This window comes from Amphiprion ocellaris, chromosome 19 (genome assembly GCF_022539595.1).
Source record: "Amphiprion ocellaris isolate individual 3 ecotype Okinawa chromosome 19, ASM2253959v1, whole genome shotgun sequence".
Classification (NCBI taxonomy): Eukaryota; Metazoa; Chordata; class Actinopteri; family Pomacentridae; genus Amphiprion; species Amphiprion ocellaris.
In genome coordinates this window covers 11,258,088-11,282,333 of record NC_072784.1, presented here as the reverse complement: position 1 = coordinate 11,282,333, position 24,246 = coordinate 11,258,088, and the positions used below count along the sequence as shown (strand labels likewise).

Below are 24,246 nucleotides of genomic sequence, written 5' to 3'. Positions count from 1 at the left end.
CGGATGGTTCATAAACCGTCAGTAGCTGTAATGTTTCATAAAGCAGCTGCACAAACAACACAAATCCTCAGAGATGCATGATTTCCTGGAGCAGCTGCACCTGTTGGCTCATTGCTCAGAAGACAAACCGACATCTAACAGAAAATCTGCATCATTCGTGTCTCTGGGAGGTTTAAAGTTCTGTTTGGAGGTTTCTTATAGTTTCTTTATTTGCAGGTCAGAGTTTTTGGGTTTTTTGTTTTTCTTATTATTTTCTTCCTCTTTCGGGTTCTCTGACTCGAGAACAGCCCACCGCAAACCACATTTTATTTCCAACTCTCATAATCGTGGCTTCGATCTTTCTGTTATACAAACACGCTGAAGGCTGAACAACACAAAGAGTTTCTTTTTCTTCCAGTGTTTGAGGCGTAAACAGCTGAGCAGACCGCAGTGTGACGAGTTCACTGGTGTTATTATCATCATCAGTTTGCAGCTTTAATACAAAAATATCATAGAACTGGGTGTGAAACCTCAAGACTTTGGCTCAGAAACTGACTGAAGCTCAGAAGGTTCAGTTTGTCGTCTTGATGAGTTTAAATATTCAAAAAAAAACTTATTTCTGCGTCAGGTTTCAGTGTTTTGTCAAGTGGATGTGAAGTCACGTTTTCCCAGTGTTACTTGTAAATTGTTAAATGTGTTAATTTAAGCTTTTTCCAATGTTTTCTTCAGCATATAAGCCGCCTCAAATGAACTCAAAAGCTCATTTTTTTCTCTTTTTATGATTTACAGCATATTTTGTTGTCTTTTTGTGTCATTTTTGTCTATTAATTTTGCAGATTTTGTAACATTTTTGCATCTTTTTGTGTCATTTTTTTGCATGTTGTAATGTTAATGTATTTTTGTTCCAATTTTGGCCTGTTATTTTTGCCTTTTTTATTGTCATTTATTGATCTTTGTGATACTACTGCATCATTCTGCATCTGAGACATTTCTGAGTCCTCTCTACATCTTTTTCGGTATTTTTCTACATTTTATTTTGTCGTTATGTCTTTTGTCTGTTATTTTGCATATTTTTGTGTCATTTTTGAAAATCTTCGTGACATTTTAACTGTCATCCTTGACAGGAGACATTTCTTAGTTCTCTCTGCATATTTTTGTGTCATTTTTGCATTTTCCATGTCTCTGTATCTTTTTTCTGTTATTTTTGCATTGTTTGTGACCTTTTACATCTTTTTGTCACTTTTGCAGCTTTTTTTCATCGTTTTATGTCATTTTTGCATCTTTTGTGCAATGCTTTGCATCTTGTAGTTTATATAACTTTCGGTTGCATTTTTGTCTGTTATTTTTGCATTTTTAGTGTTATTTTTGCATCTTTTCTTGTCTCTTTGGAACAGGCTGTGTCATTCTGCACAGTAGACATTTCTGAGTTCTCTCTCCTTCTTCATGGTTGTGTCGTTTCCAAAGAGCTGCATGACTTCAGATTGCAGTGAAAAATGAGCTCACAGTGAGTTAAAACAGGAGCAGAAAACGCCCACAAACTGCTGCCTGGAGTTCAGAGGGTTAAAGTGCACTGAACTGATCGATACGTTGTATCGCTCTCCCTGCAGAGGAATGTTTTCTGGAAACAAACGGTGCAGATGTAAGATGACGTGCTGCCTGTTGACAGATAAATATGCATTTATGAGGCTGAACGAGTCCAGACGGCTCCACATGTCAGCGACGGTTCTCAGGCTGCAGAGCACTTCAGCAGCTAATAATAGCCGCGGTGTGCTAACGCCAGCTCTGGCAAGTCTTCATGCAAATCCAGCCAGAAGGTCAGACGGTCAGAAGTTGCATCACTTCCCTCCTGCAGCAGATCTCCGGTCTGATCTGCCGTTATTGAGTTTACTCTCATCTTCTATTGTTCTCTCAGGAACTGTTTAAATCTGCACCATTTACAAATACCACTGGGTCAAAAATGACTCCATTAGAACATTATTTTTCCACAGAGTGAATCATGTCTACAGACGATTCTGGTATCTTCTGTGTAAAATGATGCTTTCATTGTCTAAAACCTGTTCTGACCAACCATCCATCACACATGCTGATATGAGCCTTGAAAGTTTACCCAGAATGCACCTTTTAAACTTCTCTCCAGATTTAAGTAGAATTCGTCAAAAATTTTTGAAAATGATTTAAAAACTTAAAAGCTACATAAAAGTTGCCCAAATTCACATAAAATCATCCCATTTTTTAAAAAAAGGCTTGAAATATCTCTAAAATTACTCAGTATTGTTCAAAATGTCATTTAAATCATCCAAAAGTACTTGAACTTTGTTTAATAACTCGAAAGCCGTCCAAAATTACTTTAAAATTTCTTCAAAATGACACAATAATTAACCCAAATTACCAAAATGTGTCCAAAATCTGTCCAAGTGGATTCAAAATGAAAGAAAAATTGGTGAAAATGAGTTTTTATTTTGCTATAACCTGTTCTGATCAACCACCTATCACACACACTGATATCAAACGCTAAAAATATTCCCATGTAACACAATAAATTGCAAATTGTTGGGCTGTTGCACAGATTTCAAGCTGCTTATCGTGAATTTTTATTATATGACTCTTGGACACAGCTGAATGACTAAAAGCTTCACAGCTGCATTGAGAACCACAGAAGTTTTTTGGTTTTTACGCAATCTGGTTACTGCAAAATGCTTATTTTTGGCTTTTTTTTTTTTTTTTAAATGAGACACGCAGAATTAAGTGATTTTGATGAACTATCCGAGTCAGTACTCTTCAGTGTGTACAGCTACCTTCCTTTTCTGTTGTACATCATATTAACAGCACAAAATCCTGTTAGGTGGAAGTGCCATGAAGAGTATGGTCATGTGTAGCAGTTTCCGCAGACATATTACCGTGTCCATCCATCAAACTCCTGTTCTCAGAGCACAGATGAACCTGGGGAACATCCAGCCTGACATATGTGGACATCAGTCATCTTTACAACAGCCTCCTGAAGGGACCAGAACATTCTGCAAGACGCCAAGACATCTTCAGATAACACCAACGTCCTGTCCAGAATATTTCACCCTCTGTCTGCAGCACACAGCAGGAGTGAGTACAGTGTCCCAATGTGTAAAATCACTTAAATATCAAATGACTCAATATTGCATCACCTCTCAATAAATTGAACAACAGACAATTTCCGCATAAACAATCAAGAACAAACTTTTTAGAAAGGCTACATTTAAAACTTTGGCCCTAAAGAAGAAACTCAATGCAACAAAACTGAATCAAGCTATGATAAATTAAAAGAAACCACCTGTGTTCTGATGCATGAACATGAACAGTGAATGCATAGTCCTGACAGTGAAGCACGGAGGTGGTAGTGTGACGATATGATTTAAATCCACTTTGGGGTGTTTGAAAGCGAAACTTTGTTCATCATCGCTGCTGCATACGTTTCTCAGGGATCATCAAGATAAGAGATCACCCCAAACATCCCCTGCTGGTGTCCAATCAGATCAATTGTTCTTGTTTCAAAGAACTCTCTTTGTCTGGGCAGCAGTCTGACACTTGTGTAATTGAGGCTCTAGCTCAAGTCATTATCCTTAAAGGGAACAGAGAAAGGATTCGGAGACGACGTTGGACAGAAAGTCCCTCATGGAGAAGGATGTCCACAAGGACGAGACAAACTCTGCTTTAAAGTGTTTGTAAAGAAGTGAAAGTCAAACATGAATCCTTGTCAGAGCTGTAAAAACTGTTGGTCTAATTTAGTGTTTGCTAATTTGCATTTGTGCTTTGAGACTGTAGCTGCTGGTAAAAAAAAGCAAAACTAAAATCATCCAACCAACACATTTGTTCAGATTTAGTCGTTGGAGACAAGATGCTCCAATAAACACATTCAACCCTACACTGTAAAAAAAAAAATAACAGAAAAATTACTCATTTATATGTTAACCATAAGAATAGGTCAAAACTGTAAATATTGTGTTGTTTATAAATGGTAATTGCTCTTTTATAATGTATAATTTTGTAATATATGATTACACAGTTCCTCAATTGTTTTAATGTACTTAAAACAGCAAAAAAAAAAGTTTTACAAATTTTTTTGCTGTCAATAAAAGAAAAATGATATATAACAAAAAACTCAACAATTTTAACAGTTCTTTTACTGATTTTTCATATTTGGTTAAATCATAGATGATATCCAGTAAAATTTAAAAAAATAGTAATAATGATAATTTACAGGTTAAAGTGTAAATATATTTTTTATTAAAAAAATTTCATTCTTTTACATTTGACCATTACAATTTCAGTTTGCAGCATTTAAAGAAGCAAAAATAGATTATTTTACACTTATCTGCCATAATTTAATTTAATAAAATTACACAAATAGAAGGATTAGATTCACAAATTTGCTGTTAAAAAAATTAAATCTGAATTAATTTTTTTTTTTCTGCAGTTTATCTAATGGTAAAGCCTTCCACAGATTTCTTGTGTTTTTGGCGCTTTAATCTATGAAGCTCGGCTCATTTTTCATGAGGTGAGTTTTACTGTGTTCATCAAAAAAATGCTAGAAATCCTTGAAATAAGTCAAACAATAACAGAAAGTGAACCCAAATCTGAGCTCTTTGGTGTTTCTTTTATAAAACTCTTGATTCGGAGCTGCAGATTCAAACACAAAGACGCCTGTTTAGCATGTTTGTGTTTTTGTTGCTTTGACGAAACCAACCGGTGATGATTCAGCAGACGTCCGTAATCTTCACATCTTCAACGCGCTGCAGATCTGTTTTCCAAAAATATCAGCGCCGCTGCAGCAGACGTGGGAATTACCGTTTGAAATCCCCACAAGAGACGTCGCTTCAACTTCTGCTATCTCGGCCCGTGTTCCATTACTTTAAATTAAATCTGCAGAGGAAGCTCTGATTCCACGTAAAGCCTGTGATATGAGCAGTGATGCGTGGACGGGCTCTTACTCCACCATCATCACCATCATCATCATCATCTCATCCCACTAGCTGTAATCAGAGTTATTAGTTCGAGGCGTCCTCAGCCTGCAGAGGATCATCCAAACCTCCCGTCAGGGAAACTAAATATCCAGGAGGGCAGAAATTTAAGATGTCGACACGTCAAGGATTCCTGTAGCAACGTTTCAATCAGGTTTTAAATTATACCAGATAAATACAAACCAGAAACTCTACTTCTACGTGTGCATCGGGTTTTTTTTACAGTTAAAACCTACTTCGGGTGACTTCAACCATCTGAACCCCAAAACCTGCTGAGATTTGAAAAGCTCATTATCTTTTTAACCCTTTGATGCACAACATGGGCCAAGGGATATCCATTTTCCATTGAATATGGGTCACTTTTGACCCATGTTGTGCATCAAAGGGTTAAAAAATGCCCAAATTACATCATTTATCAGAGCCAGAAACTGTACAGTGTTTTAAAAACACAAAGAATTATCATTTTTTTTATTTTCTGAGAGTCCAGGAGTGTTCCATCGGAAAGTAAACCAAATCTAACTTTAAAATCATCCTGATATTTCATCAAAGCCACTTTAATCTACATGCCTTACATTAAAATTTGCCCAAAAATACGTTCTTAGCTTGAACTAGATTCTGTCAAAAATGAAAAATGCTGCACTTCATGATAAGCATGAAGCCATTAGTGACTTTGCTGCAACCAACAAACTCGAATTCAGGGACTTTTCAGTTCAACTGCAGGTAGTGTTTTCACCATTTTTTTTTCAAGTATATGCTCAAAAATATAACCAGAAAAACAAAATGCCGCAACTTTATATGCTTCAGATTTACAAGACAAGAATCCGGCAGGAATAAGTCGAGGAACATTCAGATTAAACATCATAACTGTGACCTGATCGATCTGCTCAGCTTCAACACCAGGCAGGCCGTCTGTCCGTCCGTCGAGTCTCTGGACTATTTTAGCTGTTATCAGGACCAGAGGCGGTCAAACGCCGGACTGTGTTTTCTATTTATATCCTCAGTGAGTGGAAGCAGCATCTGATTATCCGTCATCACTTTGCTCACCACAGAAAAGATTCACCAAAATGACATCTCGTGTTTCCTGTTGGAAAATAATCAGTCTTTTCAGGAAACATGAACAGTTTCACAACCTCTAAAACACAAGACACCACATTTAGCTGACCTACTTATAAAAAAGAAAACTTCCCAAGAGCAAAACTTAGATATCTTGTCTGTCCTTTGAACCTCGATTCCTGGATGATGTATCTGAAGAAATTCATTGCAATAAAATGTTCAACTTCAGCCAATATAGATAAATATTCAACATTTTATTGACATGCTTTAATAAAAGCCTCTACAGAATAAAGTGGTGTTTCAGTAATACATAGACAGCTTTGTATTGAGTTTAAAGCTGAATTACTGGTTAAATTTGACTATTTATTGAGGTCGTAATTTTAGCGCTAAAAACACACAAATGAGTGAATTTACACAAAAAAAGTTAAAATAAATACTAAACAAAGAAACTTATGGTAAATCTCAGCAAAATAATTTCAAGAGGTGTTTTTCCAATGGAATATTAGCTTAAAAAAAAAAAAAACTAAACAGGATGGAAAACCTACCAAGAAAACCAAACAGTTTTGCTTTATTGCATGATTAAACCTACCTGTATACTTAACAAAAATTAAAAATTCTAAATAAAATAATTATTCTGTTGGTGTTTCTTAAAAATAAGTCATTAAAAATGATCAATAATCCTTCTTATTGACTGAAATTAAACATGATGATGTTTCTCGGATGTTTCTCCTGCCTCCAGGTGAAACTGGCCAACATTTTATTGATCAATTTTCATATCGTTATTGACGTGCCTATCCTTATTAATCCTCCAGACCTGGTAATCAATGATGGATTAATGGATATTCTGTCACTGGGAGTCCAGAGGTGATGCAAGAACAGCCGACAGCTCTGTGATCTTATTGATCTCTATTCCCAATGGAGAGGAGCTGCACCATTTAAGTCGTAAAAAAAAAATAATGCTTTTTTAAACATTTTTAGGCCAAACTGGAAATAAATCTGTATTTTTTACAAATAATAATGTGTACTTTTACAGCTTTGACCGTAAAGTTTTGTTGTTTTTAATATTATACAAATGTGAATTTACAGATTTTTACAGATATTAGCCAGATTTTGAAACAAAAGTTATATATATTAAGGATAGAATATGCTAAATTAGGTTTTTAACTGTTATTTTAAATATTTTTCTAGTTTGACTTAATTACACTGATAATAGATGTAAAATCTGAGGGGGGAAAGTGTTAATTTACATCTTTTTAAAAAGAAAACACTGCAAATAATATACAAATTAAAAATCTGTATCTTAACTGTATGATTTACAAATCAGTATTGTACAAAAATGTTGAAAAAAATCACAGAAATGAAAGTATTACTTTATATGTCAAATGTGCACAAAAATCAAAAGACAAAATTGGCAAAACTGTTTTGTTAAATTAGAGATAATATCTATTACATAATATATAAAATCCACACTGTAAAAATGATAACAAAATAATACATTAATTAATAAATAAACCTAAATATTTTTTTAAAAGTGGCCAAACCCATAAATAATGTCCACATAAAAAAATCTGTATTTTCACAAATAGTAATTAATTAAAATACTTTGAATGTTTGACTGTAAGGTTACACTGATTTATTACATTTATTCAGCAAAAAAACGCATCATTATTTTACAGCTATGTGTAAGTATGTATTTACAGTACGTTTTCTGCCTTTTTTTAACATTGTAAATCCATCCTTATTTTGAATTATTTGACACTATAAGCTGCTTTTTGTCTTGCAGATCTGCATCTTAAACGTGCTTCCAATCCTCCAGAGTGCAGAGACAGAGCGGGGGAAAGCAGAAAGCGATGACGAACGCCTGGGATGTTGGGATGCAGCGCTGTCATCCTGCGTCTTGGTGAGATGCTGCTTCACTCATTGTGCTGGCTGTCAGCTGCCTGCAGCCTGCAGCCTGCTGCCTGCAGCCTGCAGCCTGCAGCCGGCCGCCGGTCGGCCTCGCAGCTGTCCACAGTCCAGCATTACATAACCGGCTGCATCACAAACCCCCTCCTCCGGACACTCTGCAGTCTCTGCCGTCGCCCCGCCGAGGAAACCACAAGAGGACAAAGTTGGGACACCGGACAGACATGCAAACTCGACTCTTCATCCACGATTTGCATGTGGAGGGCCGAGCTAATGAGGCGATCGTTCGTTTGCTTCCTGATTCCCGTCGACCCTTAACCTTCTGAAGCTGCACTCAAACACGCTGATGCTGCTGAAGTGTTGCTGGTTGTACTGGAGACGTGCATGAACCAATGACCCACTTTACCATCATACGAACAGCGTGTTCCACGTCCAAACCATTATGTGCTGCCTCTCGTCACATTTGTCCATACTATGGATTCGTTCTTCACTGCAGTATAAAGTCCTACACCTCTATGGAATCAAAACAACACTGGCTAAAAGACATTAGAAAAAAAAACGGAGGCTCTACGTACTATAGATAATTAAATATTTACATAAATATAAATATTTATAGCCTCTGTTCATCAGCTGTAGGAAAGATGTTTCACCAAGCTGACTGTATCTTTGATCAGATTGCTCCTCTGTATACCATTTTAAAACCATGCCACATTTATCATACTTCTCCATTATGTTAGAGGATCGACATCATGAATGTGACATGGTTCAAAAATGGTATACAGAGGAGCAAGTCGTTGGAAGATACATCCAGCATGGTGAAACATCTTTCAATGTTACAAAGATGTTTCACCATGCTGAATGCATCTACTAACAACTTGCTGCCAACATGCTGTGCTGGACACCGTTTTTGAGCCATGACACATTTATTTTGTTGATCCACCAAGTTAGAATCCGCCATGCTGGATGTGTCTACCAACAACTTGCTCCTCTGTATACCATTTCTGAACCATGCCACATATATATTCTTGATCTTCTACGTTAGAAAGATGTTTCACCATGCTGAATGTATCTTCCAACAACTTGCTCCACTGTATACCATTTTTGAGCCATGCCACATGTATTTTATTGATCCAGGATGTACTAAACATGTTTCAACAAGATCGATGTAGCTTCCAACAATTTGCTGACAACCTGCTTCTCTGTACACTTTTTTAAGCACTGTCGCATGCATTTTATTGATTCAGATTGTTAGAAAGGTGTTTCACCATGCTGGATGTATCTTCGATCAACTTGCCGACAACCTCTGTATACTATTTTTGAGCTATGCTGCATTTATTTTACTTATCCACTCAAGTTGAAAGATGTTTCACCATGTTGAATGTATCTTCCAACAAGTTTCTCCTCTGTATACCATTCATGAACCATGCCACATTTATTTTATTGATCCAGATGGTTAGAAAGATGTTTCATTCAGCTGTACATTCAGCATGACTGAATGTACAGCATCTTTCAACAACTTGCTGACAATCTACTCTGTATCCTGTTTTTGAGCCATGCCGCATGTAAAAAAGTAAAAGCTCTGTGATTGCACATTCTTAAATATGAATATTAAATGGATTATTTTCTCCTCTATGACAGTAAACTGAATATCTTTGGGTTGTGGGTAAAACAAGACTTTCGATGAAGACCAGGCTTTTGATGTCTAAACTTTATGGTTTTGATCTTTTGGTGTGTTCATATGAAGGTTTTTGATGTTTTAGGGTGTTAAAATTGAGGGTTAGGACATTTTGGTGTCTTAATATTCAGGTTTTTGGCATTTTGGTGTGTGAAAATCTCAGTTTTTGAGGTTTTGTTGAATTAAATCTAGGTTTTAATACTGTTGAGCTAAATGCCAAGGTTTTGACATTTTGGTATCTATAAATCTAGACTTCTGACATTTAGTTGAGTTAATATCCAGATTTTTTAACTTTTGGTGTGTTAACATCAAGGTTCTTGACCTTTCAGTGTGTTAATATTCAGGTTTACACAAATTTTTGAGTTAATAGCCACGTTTTTGATAGTTTGGTGTGTCAATATCCAAGTTTTTAACTTTTCTTGACCATTTTATAGACCAAACAGTGAATTAATGAATCCAGGAAGTAATCAACAGATAAATCAACAATGAAAACAATCAGAAGTTGCAGCCTTGCATCCAAACACTGGGTTCCATCAGTTTTGGGTTACATTAATGCCAACGAAATGCAGTTGGTGAAATATTAGAAGTGAAAGCACCTTGAGATTAACAATTAGTGCTACAGCAGAAGAAGACGGAGACACAAACGGTGGAAAATATGACTTAAATATGACATTTCTGTTGAATGGAAGCAAGTCTCATGATAATGAAGAATAGTCACAATCGATTATTGATAGTTTCTTATCAATCACACTTCATCTGCAGTATCCCCTCCAGCTCTACTGCCATGTTTGGCTCTTTAGCTTCAAAAGAGGTGGACTGACTGCTGAGGTTAAGACCTCTGACCCACATTAGATCTCCCACAGAGTGAAAGAAAAAGCAACAAAGAAGTGAACTTTTCTGTGGCTCCTACTGAGGATATTGAACCGGCAACAGAAAGTTCATGCGTGTGTACATGAGTGTTTCTCCAACAGCCACAGGGAATCCAGTAATGGGGGGGTAACAAAGAAACAGCCGGTGTTTAGTCAGTTGCTAAGCACACTGGGTCTGATATGACAGAATGCAACTCTCCAGTGAGTCCCACCTACGCAACACTTCCACCAAGGACCCCATGATGCAGTCTGTCATGCTAACACGCTACATGCTAGCTAGTAAAAACAAAGCGGCTCTGGAAGGATAATGTGGGGCGACATTAAATAACGAGGAAACCAGCCTTCCTGCCTCGGCTGGTTGGTGGAAGACCAGTTAATTAACCTCCAGTAATGGGAGCACTAATTAGGGCTGGGCAGCCATTAAAAATATTATCACACCATCTATTACTGAAGGAGCTATATGGAGAAAGAAAGACGGCCAGAGAACATTTTATAGAGAGGAAGCAGTTTCAAATCATGTGTTCCAGCAAGACTTGCTTTCACTTCTGCTATGTTCAGAGTGCAAATATCCTGAAACTCTAACAAACAAAGTCCAACCAAGACAGCATCAAAAACAAACTGTTACACCCTAATCTGAAGCGAAACTGTCAAAAAAACACAACAGATCAGTCTCAGGAAGCAGAAAGCACCTGCAATGTTTCTGGAAACATTTCTGAGCGGCAACATCCACACAAAGTTCTTTCATTTTGTGTAATTCTAAGTATTTGGATTTGTCATAGTTTTATTGCTGTGTTGCATTAAAACTCAGAATTATGCCCTTTGTGCACTTTTGCGCTGAACGTCTACAGAAAGCTGAACAACTAAAAGCAGTTTAAGTTTCCACTTAAACTTTGCAGAACCCTGAAAGTCTCTGAACTCCAAAAGATAAAGTTTTGGCTCAGTTTGCATCAATTGTTCTGGTAAAATTATATTCAACCAACAAACTACATCTAGTTGGTGGAATTAGTTTTTGCCCTACAATCAAATTTATTTTTGAAAATTCAGGTTATCAAGTCAAATTTATGGAGTTAATTTTAGTTAAGTTGAACTTAACTTTAGTTTAATTTCAACTAATTTGCATTTAAATTATGCACAATACTAAGTTGATGCAACAATATTATGCCAACATGACCCAGTAATCAGGCTGATTTCATTAAGTTAGCTCAACTTAAATTTTGTTTTAGTTCAACTAATTTGCGTTTAAATTACACATAATATAAAGTTGATGCAACGTTGTTATTTATATTATATTTAATATTTGCAACTTAAAAGGTTGATCTAAATCAGTGAATCAGACTCTACAAATAATTGTTTAGGCTCAACAACACAAAAATAAATAAACGCAGTGTTTTGTATTACTATTTTTGAGTTAAGAAAACTTCTAATGAAAATATGTTCAGTCAACTAACTATACTGAGTTAAAGGAATTACTCTGATCTCTCAGCTATTTAACAATTAGTATTTCAAATATTTAAGAACTTGAAATCCTGAACTCAAGGTGAACAAAAATCAAGTTATTAAGCTGGTTGTATTAAGTTACCTCAACTTGCACTTAGTTTTAGTTAAACTAATGTAATATATTGAGTTTAAATTACACATAATATTAGGTTGATGCAACTAATGTTTGCAACTTAAACAGTTTATCTTAATCAGACTAAATATAAATATTTAGGCTTAACAAAAAAGAAATAACAGTTTGCATCAGTATTTTTGAGTTAAGACAACTTCTAATGAAATTATGTTCAACCAACCAACTACGTTGAGTTGGAGGAATTATTCAGTTTATTACATAATATAATTAAAGGTATTTTAAATGACCAATTACTTAACATTTGCTAGCATAAACTCAAGTATTTAGGACTTGAAATCCTGAACTCAAGGTGAAGAAAAATTACGTTAAGCTAACTTAAGTTATTAAGTTAGCTTAACTTGAATTTAAGTTTAGTTCAACTGACACAAATATTTGAGTTGAAATTACACATATTAGGTTGATACAACTACTGTTTGCAACTGTAAAGGTTTACCTAAATCAGCAAATTTGACTCTAAATACAAATGTTTAGGCTCAACAAAAATTACATATTAGTTTGCATGAATCATTTTGAGTTTAAGACAACTTCTAACAAAATAATATTCAACCAACTTATTATGTTGGAGTTGGAGGAATTACTCAGATCTCTATAAACAATGGTATTTAAAATGACTTAACAACTGGTAGCTTAAACACACGTTTTTACGGACTTGAAATCCTGACCTCAAGGTGAAAAAAAGCTATCAAGCTGATTTTATTTAGTTCAACTTGAGCTTAGTTTTAGTTCAAGTAATTTAATAATTTGAGTTTAAATTACACATAATATTTGGTTGATGCAACTCCGGTTTACAATTTAAACGGTTTCTCTGAATCAGCAAAATTGGACTCTACACATAAAAATGACTGCAGATGTTCCGGTTCAATAAAAAGAAAGAATAGTTTGCATCAGTATTATTGAGTTCAGACAACTACTAATAAGATCATGTGCAACCAACTAACTATATTAACTCGAAGGAATTACTCTGATCTCTGCAATCAAGTTTACAATCTTGACCTCAAGGTGAAGAAAATCAAGTTATCAAGCTGATTTTATTGTTTCCTCAACTTGAATTGAGTTCCAGTTCAAACAACCCAAATATTTGAGCTAAAATTACACATTTTAGGTTGCTGCAACTTATTTTTGCAACTAGAAGGTCAATCTAGCCAGTAATTTGGATATTTGAATAATTTTTCCTGAGGAAGTGTTGGTATGTCCCTAGAATGACTTCCAGAGAAGATCTCTTGTTAAACAGGCAGCTCCTGACCAGACTCTCCTTGTGTCACCTTGAGAATCGGAACCAGAACAACCACCAACCTTCATGATGCCGCAAGGTGCGTTTCCAGCCGCCTGGATCCTCTCCGCCGAATTGTCGCGGCTGCCACTCCCGATCCGCGGGCTGCCGAGCTCCTTGTACCGTCCGTTGGTGTAAATTCCCTCGGCCCCGTAGCCGTGGGCAGCGGCCGACACCTCCAAGTACGTCCGGGTGCCGGCGGGCGGCAGCACGGCCGCGTCTCCGGTGATCCCCGCCACGGTGGTCGCGCCTTGGGCTGGAGGGGCGCCGATGGCAGGATCCAGAAAATGTCCCGCATCCGAAGCGTGAACCCCTGCCATGATCCGCCGGTGTTACAGCAAAGCCCTCCCCTCCGCAGCGGCGAAGCAACCCATGTTCTCAACGTCCGGGGCGGCTCTTCTTCTTCACCGGATCACCGCCGTGGCTCCATGCTCGGAGCGCCGCTGGTCCCAGAGAAACGCCGAGCAGACGGTGAAGCCCGTACCGACTCCTCGGCGCAGCTTCCCGGAGGCGTGTGCTCAGAGATACCGGAGACCGGAGGTTCTGCTGCGGTGCTCCCCGCTCACAGCTCACTGCGTGTCCGCCTGGTGGTGCTCAGAGACCCGCTACGCCGCTCCGGACTCTCCGCTGCGCGCATCGCCGCGTCCTCAACACTTTTGCAGCGACAGACCGGAGCTTCCCCCGCTGCACGCATCCGCGGGACAAATTCAAGACTGCCAGGGCGCAGCCGCATTAAAGCACACGGGGCGCGTGCACGGGAGAGCGTGCACGTACAACTGAACCCGGAGTGTCGCGCGTTCAATCACAGTTTCACTCTTTAGGCGTGTGCGCGTAAATGCGCCCAAAACAACCCGCGTTTGTCACAACACCATGAACCTCTTCACACTTCAGGTTGTGTAGTTTCATTCTGGAGAACATCAAGATCATATTTTCATGTAAAGAACCGAAGTGCTGCTAACTTCTGTAACTCACTCAAACTCCACATTAATCTGGCTGCAGCTGCTCCACTAGAGGGGGCTCATTAAAGAGTGAAGAAAAGTTTGGAAAATTAAAGAATAGAAAACAATGTGGGGCTGCACATTGGCGTAGTGGTTAGCACTTTCGCCTTGCAGCGAGAAGATCCCTGGTTCGCGTCCCGGCTTTCCCGGGATCTTTCTGCATGGAGTTTGCATGTTCTCCCTGTGCATGCGTGGGTTTTCTCCGGGTACTCCGGCTTCCTCCCACAGTCCAAAATATGCTGAGGTTAATTGATTACTCTAAATTGCCCGTAGGTGTGAATGTGAGAGTGATTGTTTGTCTATATATGTAGCCCTGCGACAGACTGGCGACCTGTCTAGGGTGTCCCCTGCCTTCACCTGAGTCAGCTGGGATAGACTCCACCCCCCACCCCCACCATCCCCCCGCGACCCTAATGAGGATTAAGCGGTGTATAGATAATGGATGGATGGATGGAAAACAATGTAGCTCAACATCTGTTTGTGTTTGTGTTGAGACACAGCGTGCATTTATTCACACTTGAACTAAAATCACTTTATTTGCAAAAATGACTCCAAACCACCAGAGAGCAAAAAATATCCCTCAAACTCCAGAACTTTCACCTTGTTGTCTTTAAACTATTTCTGTGGAACTTTGGCTGTTTGCTTTGGCTCACTGTCTGGGCGGAAAACAAATCTTCTCCAAGTCTCAGTTCTCTTCAGACTGCATCAGGTTGTCCTCCAGGATGTCTCTAGACTTTGCTGCATTCATTTTACCCTCTACGTTTACAAGCCTTCAGGACCTGCTGCTGAGAAACATGATGCTGCCACCACCGTGCTTCACATCATGATGCTGCCACCACCATGCTTCACAGTGGGGATGGTGTGTTTGTGATGATGTTCAGTGTTTGGTGTCCTCCAAACATAGCATCAACTTCAACTGCTATGAAGCTCCATTCTGGTCTCCTCAGACCAAAGAACCTTCTTCCAGTTGACTTCAGAGTCTCCACATGTCTTCTGGTGAACTCTAGTCCAGATTTGAATTTTTTTAAACAGTGCCTTTCTCTTTGTCTCCCATAAAGCTTTGACTGGTGAAGAACAGACAACAGTTGTTGTATGAACAGTCTCTCCCATCTCAGCTGCTGAAGCTTGGAACTCCTTCAGAGGAGTCATAGGTGTCTTGGTGGCCTCCCTCACTAATCTCTTTCTTGCTCAGTTTTTGAGGACGTCCTGCTCTAGTCAGATTTACTCATGTTCCATATTCCTTCCATTTCTTAATGATGGATTTAACTGGACTCTAAGAGATATTCAGTAACTTGAACATTTTCTTGTATCATCCTCACTGTTGCTTTTCAACAACCTTTTCTCAGAGTTTCTTGGAGTGTTCTTTAGTCTTCATGGTGTAGTTCTATCCAGGAGTCTGATCCACCAGTGACTGGACCTTCCAGATACAGGAGTCTTTATACTACAATCACTGAGACACATTCACTGACCTCAGATCATCTTTATTTCACTTTAACTGTGGGACTTCTAGCACCAGCTGACTGCACCTGTGTTCAATTAGTCACTTTAAAGGGGTCTAATATTTAAATATCACAGTCTCTGACTGATAAATGATGAACAGCTATAAAAAGTGAACTTGAACATGAAGTTATAGTGAACAACAATTTGTTAACACATGATGACCTCTGCTGGCCAATGTTGACAACACTGTTTGGGAAGAAGCACAACACAACTAAATAATGTCAAACCATTTTCATTAAAAAATATTTCACCTTCTTTATCTATTTTTATCAATCCACTGAAACAGTAACAGCTGAAAGTAAAATTGTATGAAATTAGAAATGTGAATTGATCCATAAGGATAAAAATAGGTCCATATTTAGATTATTCTGGATATAAAGACAACAAAACATCAAAAATCAGGAAATTAATGGATCAAAGTGTTAAAAACTCAGATTTTAAGACACTAAAGTGTTAAATACCCAAACATTAATGCATCTAAATGTCAATAATCTGCATTTGAACACAATAAAATGTCAAGAACGTGGCTATTAATTCAACAAAGTGTCAAAACCTAGATATTAAGGCACATAAAACAGTGAAAAAAACATGGATCTTAATGCACTAACACACCCAAAACCTGGCCATTAACACACCAAAATGTTAAAATTATGAGTGCACTAAAACTGGATATCTGGATAAATCTGGATATTAGTGGGTAAAAAAAATCAGATTTTAAGACACTAAAGTGTTAAATACACAAACATTAATGCACCAAAATGTCCAGAATTTGGATTTTAAGACATGGATATTAAATCAACGAAGGATCAAAATTGGGACATTAATGCACATAAAACATAAAAACATGGATCTTAATGCACTAACACACCTAAAACCTGGATATTAACACACCAAAATGTCAACAGCCTCAATAGTAATGCACTAAAACATTAAAAATCTGGAATTTAAGACATTAAGATGTCAAACCTCCAACTATGAGCTCAAGAAAGAGTCAAAACCTACAAATTAGGACACCACAACCTCAAAAACCTGAATATTAATGGATCAAAGTGTTAAAAGATTTTCTGACACCAAAGTGTAAATACCCAAACATTAATGCAATGTCCAAAAAATCTGTATTTTAATACTGCAAAATGTATAAAAACGTGGCTATTAACTTAACAGTGTCGCAACCTACACATTAATGCACATAAAACATCAAAACATGAATATTAATGCATGAAAACACCAAAAACCTGGATGTTAACACATCAAAATGTCAAAAATCTCATTATTAATACACCAACACATCCAAAATCTGGATTTTAAGACAGTAACATGTTAAACCTCCAACTATTAACTAAAGAAAAGAATCAAAACTTACATATTAGAACACTAAAACATAAAAAACCTCAACATTAATGTACCAAAGTGTCAAAAACCTGGATATTAAGACTCCAAAACATCAAAAGCTTTGATATTAAAGCACCAACAGTTACAGTTTCAGACCTTCTCTGTTTATTTTATGTTTTCTTCTTCAGCTGCTGTCGGATGCTGACTAAAACTTAACAGTGTTAACTTGCTGACTCCAGTTTGTTAAGATAAATGTCAGCATCCATTCCTGTTCCTAACTCAGTTACAAAGGCGACTCTGCTCTTTATTTCCTCATTGTCATGGTGAATCATAATATCAGAGCTTCATTGATTTAGTTATTCTCAGAGTTGATTCAACAAACTCTGATCAGTTGCTCCGAAACCAAAACTTTATCCATGAGGTTCTGACACTTTGTGGAGTTGAGATCAAGGTTGTTGGTGTTTAGTGCATAAAGATCTCATTATTTGATGTCTTATGTGTGTTAATATCTTGTTTTGGATGCTTAGTTGAGTTTATAGGCAAGTTTTTGACACTTCTGTGTTTTGATGTCCAGGTTCTTGCCGTTTCAGTGTGGTAATATCCAGGATCCGGGTGTTTTGAGGTCTTAAGATCTAGGTTTTGATATTTTGTTGAATAAATATCCAGGTTGTTGACATCTTTTTGTCTTAAAATCCAGATTTTTCATGTTTTGGTGCGTTACTGTTGAGGTTTTTGACACTTTGGTGTCTAAATATCCAGACTTTGGCTATTTTCACTGTGTTAATATCCAGTTTTTTTGGCATTTTGGTGCATTAAGATCTTGTTTTTTATGTTGTATGTGCATTAATGTCTTGGTTTTGACACTTTGTAGAGTTATTAGCCAAGTTTTGACTTTTTAGCGTCGTAAAGTCCATATGTTTTTTTACATTTTGCTATGATAATATCCAGTTTTTTGCATTGTAGTGTGTTATTATCGAGATATTTGATCTTGTGGTGTGCTAGTGCCACTTTCTTTGGAGATTTTAGTGCTTTAAGATCCGGGTTTTTGATGTTTTGGTGTCTTAATTGAGATTGAAATTTTTGACATTTTGGTGCATTAAGATCTTATTTTTTTATGTTTTATGTCCATTAATGTCTAGATTTTGACATTTTGTTGAGTAGATAGCAACATTTTTGACATTTTTGTGTCTTAAAATCCAGATTTTTGACATTGTGGTTTTGCAATATCCAGGTTTTCACATTTTAGTATGTAAACACTAAGGTTTTTCATGTTTAAGTGCATCAGTATCCAGGTTTTGATCTTTTGGTGTCTTCAAATGAATTTTTTTGACATTTTGTTGAGCTAAAAGTCAAGTTTCTGACAATTAATATGCAGGTTCTGATATTTCAGCTAGATACAGATTTTTTTTTTAATCTATAGGTATGTAAGTATCCAAGTCTGTTAATGTGTTAATATCCATTTTGAGCAATTTGGTTTCTTAAAAGTAACACATTTGACATTTTTGTGCATTGAAATTGAGGTTTTTGACATTTGATGGCTTCATATTCCGGTTTACAAGACTTTGGTGCATTAATATCTAGGTTTTTGATGTTTCTGAGCATCGGTTTCAAGGTTCTAGGCATCTTTAGTGTGTTAATATTTAAGGTTTGACACTTAGTTGAATTATTATTCATGTTTTTAATGTTTTGGTGTCTTAATATTCTAAACTTGATTATGATATGAAGACACCATCATAACTTTTGTGTGTTCTAATGTGCAGAAATACGTACATCATTTGCAGGCGATGATTATTTTACTGTTCATGATAAAATAAAAAGCCTGCAGACTGTACAGGGAAATGTTGAACAATAATAAGTTACCACATGGTGACCTCTGCTGGTCATTGTTGACAACACTATTTGTGAAGCCGCTCGATGATGCTGGCAAGTGAGCAAGATTCAAAAATGGTAAAATCACAAACCCAGAGTCAGACGAGGAAAATCAAGCAGGTAACAGGCAGGTGATGTAAACAGGTGGATATTCTAGCAAAACAGACAAACTGGCAAAGAAGGATGAAGAGACAAAACAATTTATACACACAGAACTGACTGAGGGAATATAACGCAGGTGAAACTAATTAGGTCAATCAAAAGAGGAGGGGAAATAAGCAAGGGAAGGAAAACAAAAATAGGAATCAAAGAACAAAGTTAATGTCAAAAGCGTAGACATTAAGATATCAAAATGACCAAAACCTGCATATTAAGCCTCCAAACCATCAAAAACCTGGATATGAATGGAAAAGTGCTTTAAAAAAACTCTGACTTTAAGACACCAGAGTGTTTAATACCCAAACACGGATGTAAAATGTCAAAAACTTGACTATTATCTTAACAAAGTGTCAAAATCTGCACATTGATGGACGTAAAAAAATAAAAATAAAAAAATAACAGCAAAAAGTAAAAAAAAACTCATAAATAATGTCAAACCCCAAATATTAACTAAACAAAGAGTCAAAACCTACATATCAGGACAACAAAAAATCAAAAACCTGGACATTAATGAAAAACGTTGTGTCAATAATGTAGAAATTAAGACTAAAGTGCTAAAAAAAAATTACAACATCGAAGTATTAAATACCCAAACATCAATGCAATGTCAAAAATCTGTATTTTAACATCGTAAATGTCAAAACTTTGACTCCTGACTTAAAGAGTCAAGATCTCCACACTGATGCACATAAAACGTCAAAAAACTTGGACATTAACAAATCAAAATGCCAAAAGAAGATGTCAAAACCCCCAGCTATTAATTCAACAAACTGTCAAAACCTAGATATAAGGACAACAAAACATCAAAAACCTGGACATTAATGGATCAGTGTTAAACACTTGAAGATTAATGCACCTAAGTGTTAAAATTCAGATATTAAGGCACAAAAGTGTCAAAAACCTACATATTAGGACACAAAAACATCAAAAACCTAGACATTAATGGATGAAAGTGCTAAAGATTTTATGACTCCAAAGTGGTAAATACCCAAACATTAATGCAATTTCAAAAATATGGATTTTAAGACACCAAATTGTCAAACACTTAGCTATTTAGTCAACAAAATGTCAAAACCTGGACATTAATGCACAAAAACACAGAAAATCTGGATATTAACACATCAACATGTATGTATTTTGGATTGGCAATAATCTAGATTTTAACACATCAAGATGTCAAACCCCCAACGATGAGCTCAACAAAGAGTCACACCCTACATATTAGGACACCAAAACATCAAAAACCCGGACATTAATGGATCAAAGTGTTAAAAACTCAGGTATGAAGACGCTAAAGTGTCAAAAACATGGACATTAATGCACCAAAGTGTCAATAGTATAGATATTAAGAGACCAAAACACCAAAAAGCAGGATTTTAAAGGATCAAAGTGCTACATTTTTTTACAATACCAAAGTGTTAAGTACCCAAACATTAATTCAATGTCAAAAATCTATATTTTAAGACAGCAAAAATATCAACAAAGTGTCAAAACCTGGACATTAATGCACTAAAACACAGAAAACCTCGATGTTAACACATCAAAATGCCTGCAAAAAAAAAAAAATATATCAATGCACCAAAACATCAAAAAATCTGGATTTTTAGATATTAAGATGTTAAACCCCCAGCTATTAACAAAACAAATTGTCAAATCCTGGATAATAGGACACTTGAACATCAAAAACCTGGACATTAATGGATCAAAGTGTCAAACACCTGAACATTAATGGATGAAGGTGTCTGCAAGACTAAGATATGCATCAGTCTCATACATTGTTGACACCTCTTTTGTGGAGTTAAACAATGAGAACAAATGCAGACAAAAAAAAATAAAATAATGGATGGTGTCAAAAATCTGGATATTAGGACAACAAAACATCAAAAACCTGGATATTTATGGATTAAAGTGTCAAACACCTGGACATAAATTGATCAAAGTGATAAATGCTCAGATACTAAGACATAAAAATGTCAAAAACCTGGATATTAGGACACCAAAACATCAAAAACGTGGATATTAATGCAGTCTGCAGGCTTTAATATGACTGTTGAATGCGTTGATGTAATGACGAGAAATTGCCACAAGATGTCAGTAAAAGCTCATTCATAGCCTTATTTTAATACTGTGTATCCTCAGTGTGTAAATATTACATCTTCAGAGACTTCAGAGATCAATTGATGAAGTTGTTTTCTTTCCTGAGCTGGATCCTGTCTGACGTCTGACACTAATAAAACTCTGTAACATCTGTGGACCAGCTGCTGCTCTTCATCTCATGAAGCCTCTCAGGGAGCTTCATGGTCAGTGGGAGTCGATGTTCCTGATATTTAACTGACATTTACCCAGAGCCTCGGGAGACTCTGATCAGTTGCAGAGTCGACAACATATTGCTCCAAGTCTGAAAGATGCTCCAAGAAACAAGTCAGTAAAGTTTGTTTTGAACCAGTGAGGCTTTTCACTGTTCTTTAGAGAACAGAACAGAACAGAATATCCTTTATTAGTCCCACAAGGGGAAATTTGCAATGTCACCGCAGCAAAGTGACGGTAAGAAAAATCAAGAGAACACATCTATAAATTAAAGACATAAGATATATACAATATATATACAATATAAATAAGAAAAAATGTGAAAAAAACACACACCAGGATACTAAAAACACAAAATTTAAGAATACATACACAAATGAATTGTACATTTAGGTCTGTGGTGTGAATGAGGTGCAGCTGTGAGTCTAACTTGACTTAATAAACATCTTTGCTTTGTAAAATATTCATGAACAGATAACAAAAGTGATACATTTTGGGGGCTGATTTGCAGCAAAGACTCACGTTTGTTTCTGTTGGTTACACAATCTGGTGAAAATGAGTTTTTAGTTTTTAACATTTTTTTTTTAACATTTATCAAGTTGGTCAGGTGAATTTTGTATTTTATCCAATTTTTTTTTTTAAATCCCATAAAACTAAAGTAAAAAATCAGGCAGCCAGGATGCCAGAAGAAGTAAAATAAATAAATAAGAAAAGTTTAAAAATGATGGAATATGGTAGTATTTAAGGACTTGGGGGGGGGGGGGGGGGGGGGGGATACGCAAAAAACAACACCTGCAAAAAACTGAAATATATTCATATTTAAGCTGACTTAAATACAATAAAACAATGTGATTTTACAGTCAAATGTTATAAAAGAACATTTTTGATGTGGATGATGTTTACAGTTTTGGCCTTTTTATTTAGGGTCCGAGCACCAACGGTGCGAAGACCCTATTGGAATGCAAGGAATTATTATTATTATTATTATTATTGTTATTATTATTATTATTATTATTCTTTGTGCGACGGGAAATCGCCATTTTTGGTGGCCTTATCATACCCCAAAACGCGTGAAACTTGGCATGCTCATCAGGACTGGCGAAAAATTTGATATTTTATGGGAGTTGCGCATGTGTGTGGCAAAATGGCTCCATAGCGCCCCCTGGAAAATTGAAAATTTGGTCATTAGGCCAACTTGCGCGATGTTTCATGTACAGCTACAAAATTTTGTATGCATATTCAGCACATCAGGAAACCCAAAAAAGTCAATCATGACCACGCCCTAACACCAACAGGAAGTCGGCCATCTTGAATTAGCTGTAAATTTTTCAAAATTAATAACTCATCGGGGATAAGTCCGACAGACGTCAAATTTGGCCAATATATGCAAACACGCGACCTGATGAAAAAGTATCAAAATGTTCATTTCATTTCAAAGGGCGTGGCCATGGCGACTCCCAAAAAAATGGATCCTTCGCCATGAAACAGGAAGTGGTGTCTAACTCAGCTGTACATGCTCCAATCTGCCTGAAATTTGACATGTGTGATCAATGTCCAGCCCTGACAATATCCATGTGGTTATATACATTCACAGTCATAGCGCCACCTTGTGGTAGCAGGAAATTGACATTTTTCACACTTTGATGTACTATTCTTAGCACGTTGATCAGATTCACCTCAAATGTGGTGACATAAGCCTGAACACATTGATGATGATTCCCAAAGAAAATGGTGACTCGTCGTCAAGGGGCGTGTCTGTGGCGGCGCGGCGAATTTCGATTTCTCGCCATAAAAATTGAATTATTAATATCTCAGCTGGAAATGATCCAATCCGGACCAAACTTGATGTGATGGACACCAGTCCGGTTCTGAACACATCCACATTCATAAATTTAGAAATACTCATAGCGCCACCTATTGGCAACAGGAAGAAATTGTCATTACATTTGCACGTGCCATTGCCTGATACTTTGTCATATGATTCTGAAAATTGGTCAGGTGAGTGACCACACATTGACGATGGCACAGTGTGAAGATTTTGACGATTCATAAAACGCTGTTGCCGTGGCAACGTATCGTTGCCGGAATAAACAAAGTACTTTTTGACAGGTTAAAAATGCTCAAATGCTCGCCAAAATTACCACACATATCTGGACCGGCAACCCATTTCAGATTTTAGGGAAACTGCACATGTGTTTGGCAAAATGGCTCCATAGCGCCACCTGGAAAATTTCAAACATTTACTACGGCCAGTACCAAAACCCAACAGGAAGTCGGCCATTTTGAATTATATGTCATACGTTTTGACATTTTGGGTCATTTTTGTACATTTTCAAAAGCTATAAACTCACATAGGGTAACACCGAGAGAGCTGAAATTCGGCCAGGATGTAGTCCAGGTATGGGTGATCAAAAGTTATCAAAATGCTCACCTTAAGTCTGAGGGCGTGGCCATGGCGGCCTCGTGAATTTTGATGCTTCGCCATGAAACATCAACTGCTGTGTAACTGCCCTAAACATGCTCCAATCTGCCTCAAACTTTACAGGTGTGATCAGAGTCCAGTCCTGATCACATCCATAGGCCGACATAAACTCTCGGTCGCAGCGCCACCTGGTGGATGGAAGGAAATGCTCTATAACTAGCCTGGACATGGTCCGATCTGCCTGAAATTTTACGTGTGATCAGAGTCTGACCCTGATCATATCCATA

The 24,246-nt window shown here is 36.9% G+C and overlaps 1 protein-coding gene across 1 annotated transcript in view; it reads right to left on the bottom strand.

Annotated features, from left to right (window-relative positions):
- plcl5 (phospholipase C like 5) overlaps window positions 1-14,227 on the bottom strand; it is a 104,913-nt gene extending 90,686 nt beyond the window's left edge. Inside the window, exon 1 of the mRNA XM_023288587.3 lies at window positions 13,396-14,227. Within this exon, the coding sequence (XP_023144355.2) occupies window positions 13,396-13,692 (297 nt within the window). The 5' untranslated portion in view covers window positions 13,693-14,227. The remainder of the gene's footprint in view (window positions 1-13,395) is intronic.
- Between the last annotated feature and the right edge of the window lie 10,019 nt (window positions 14,228-24,246).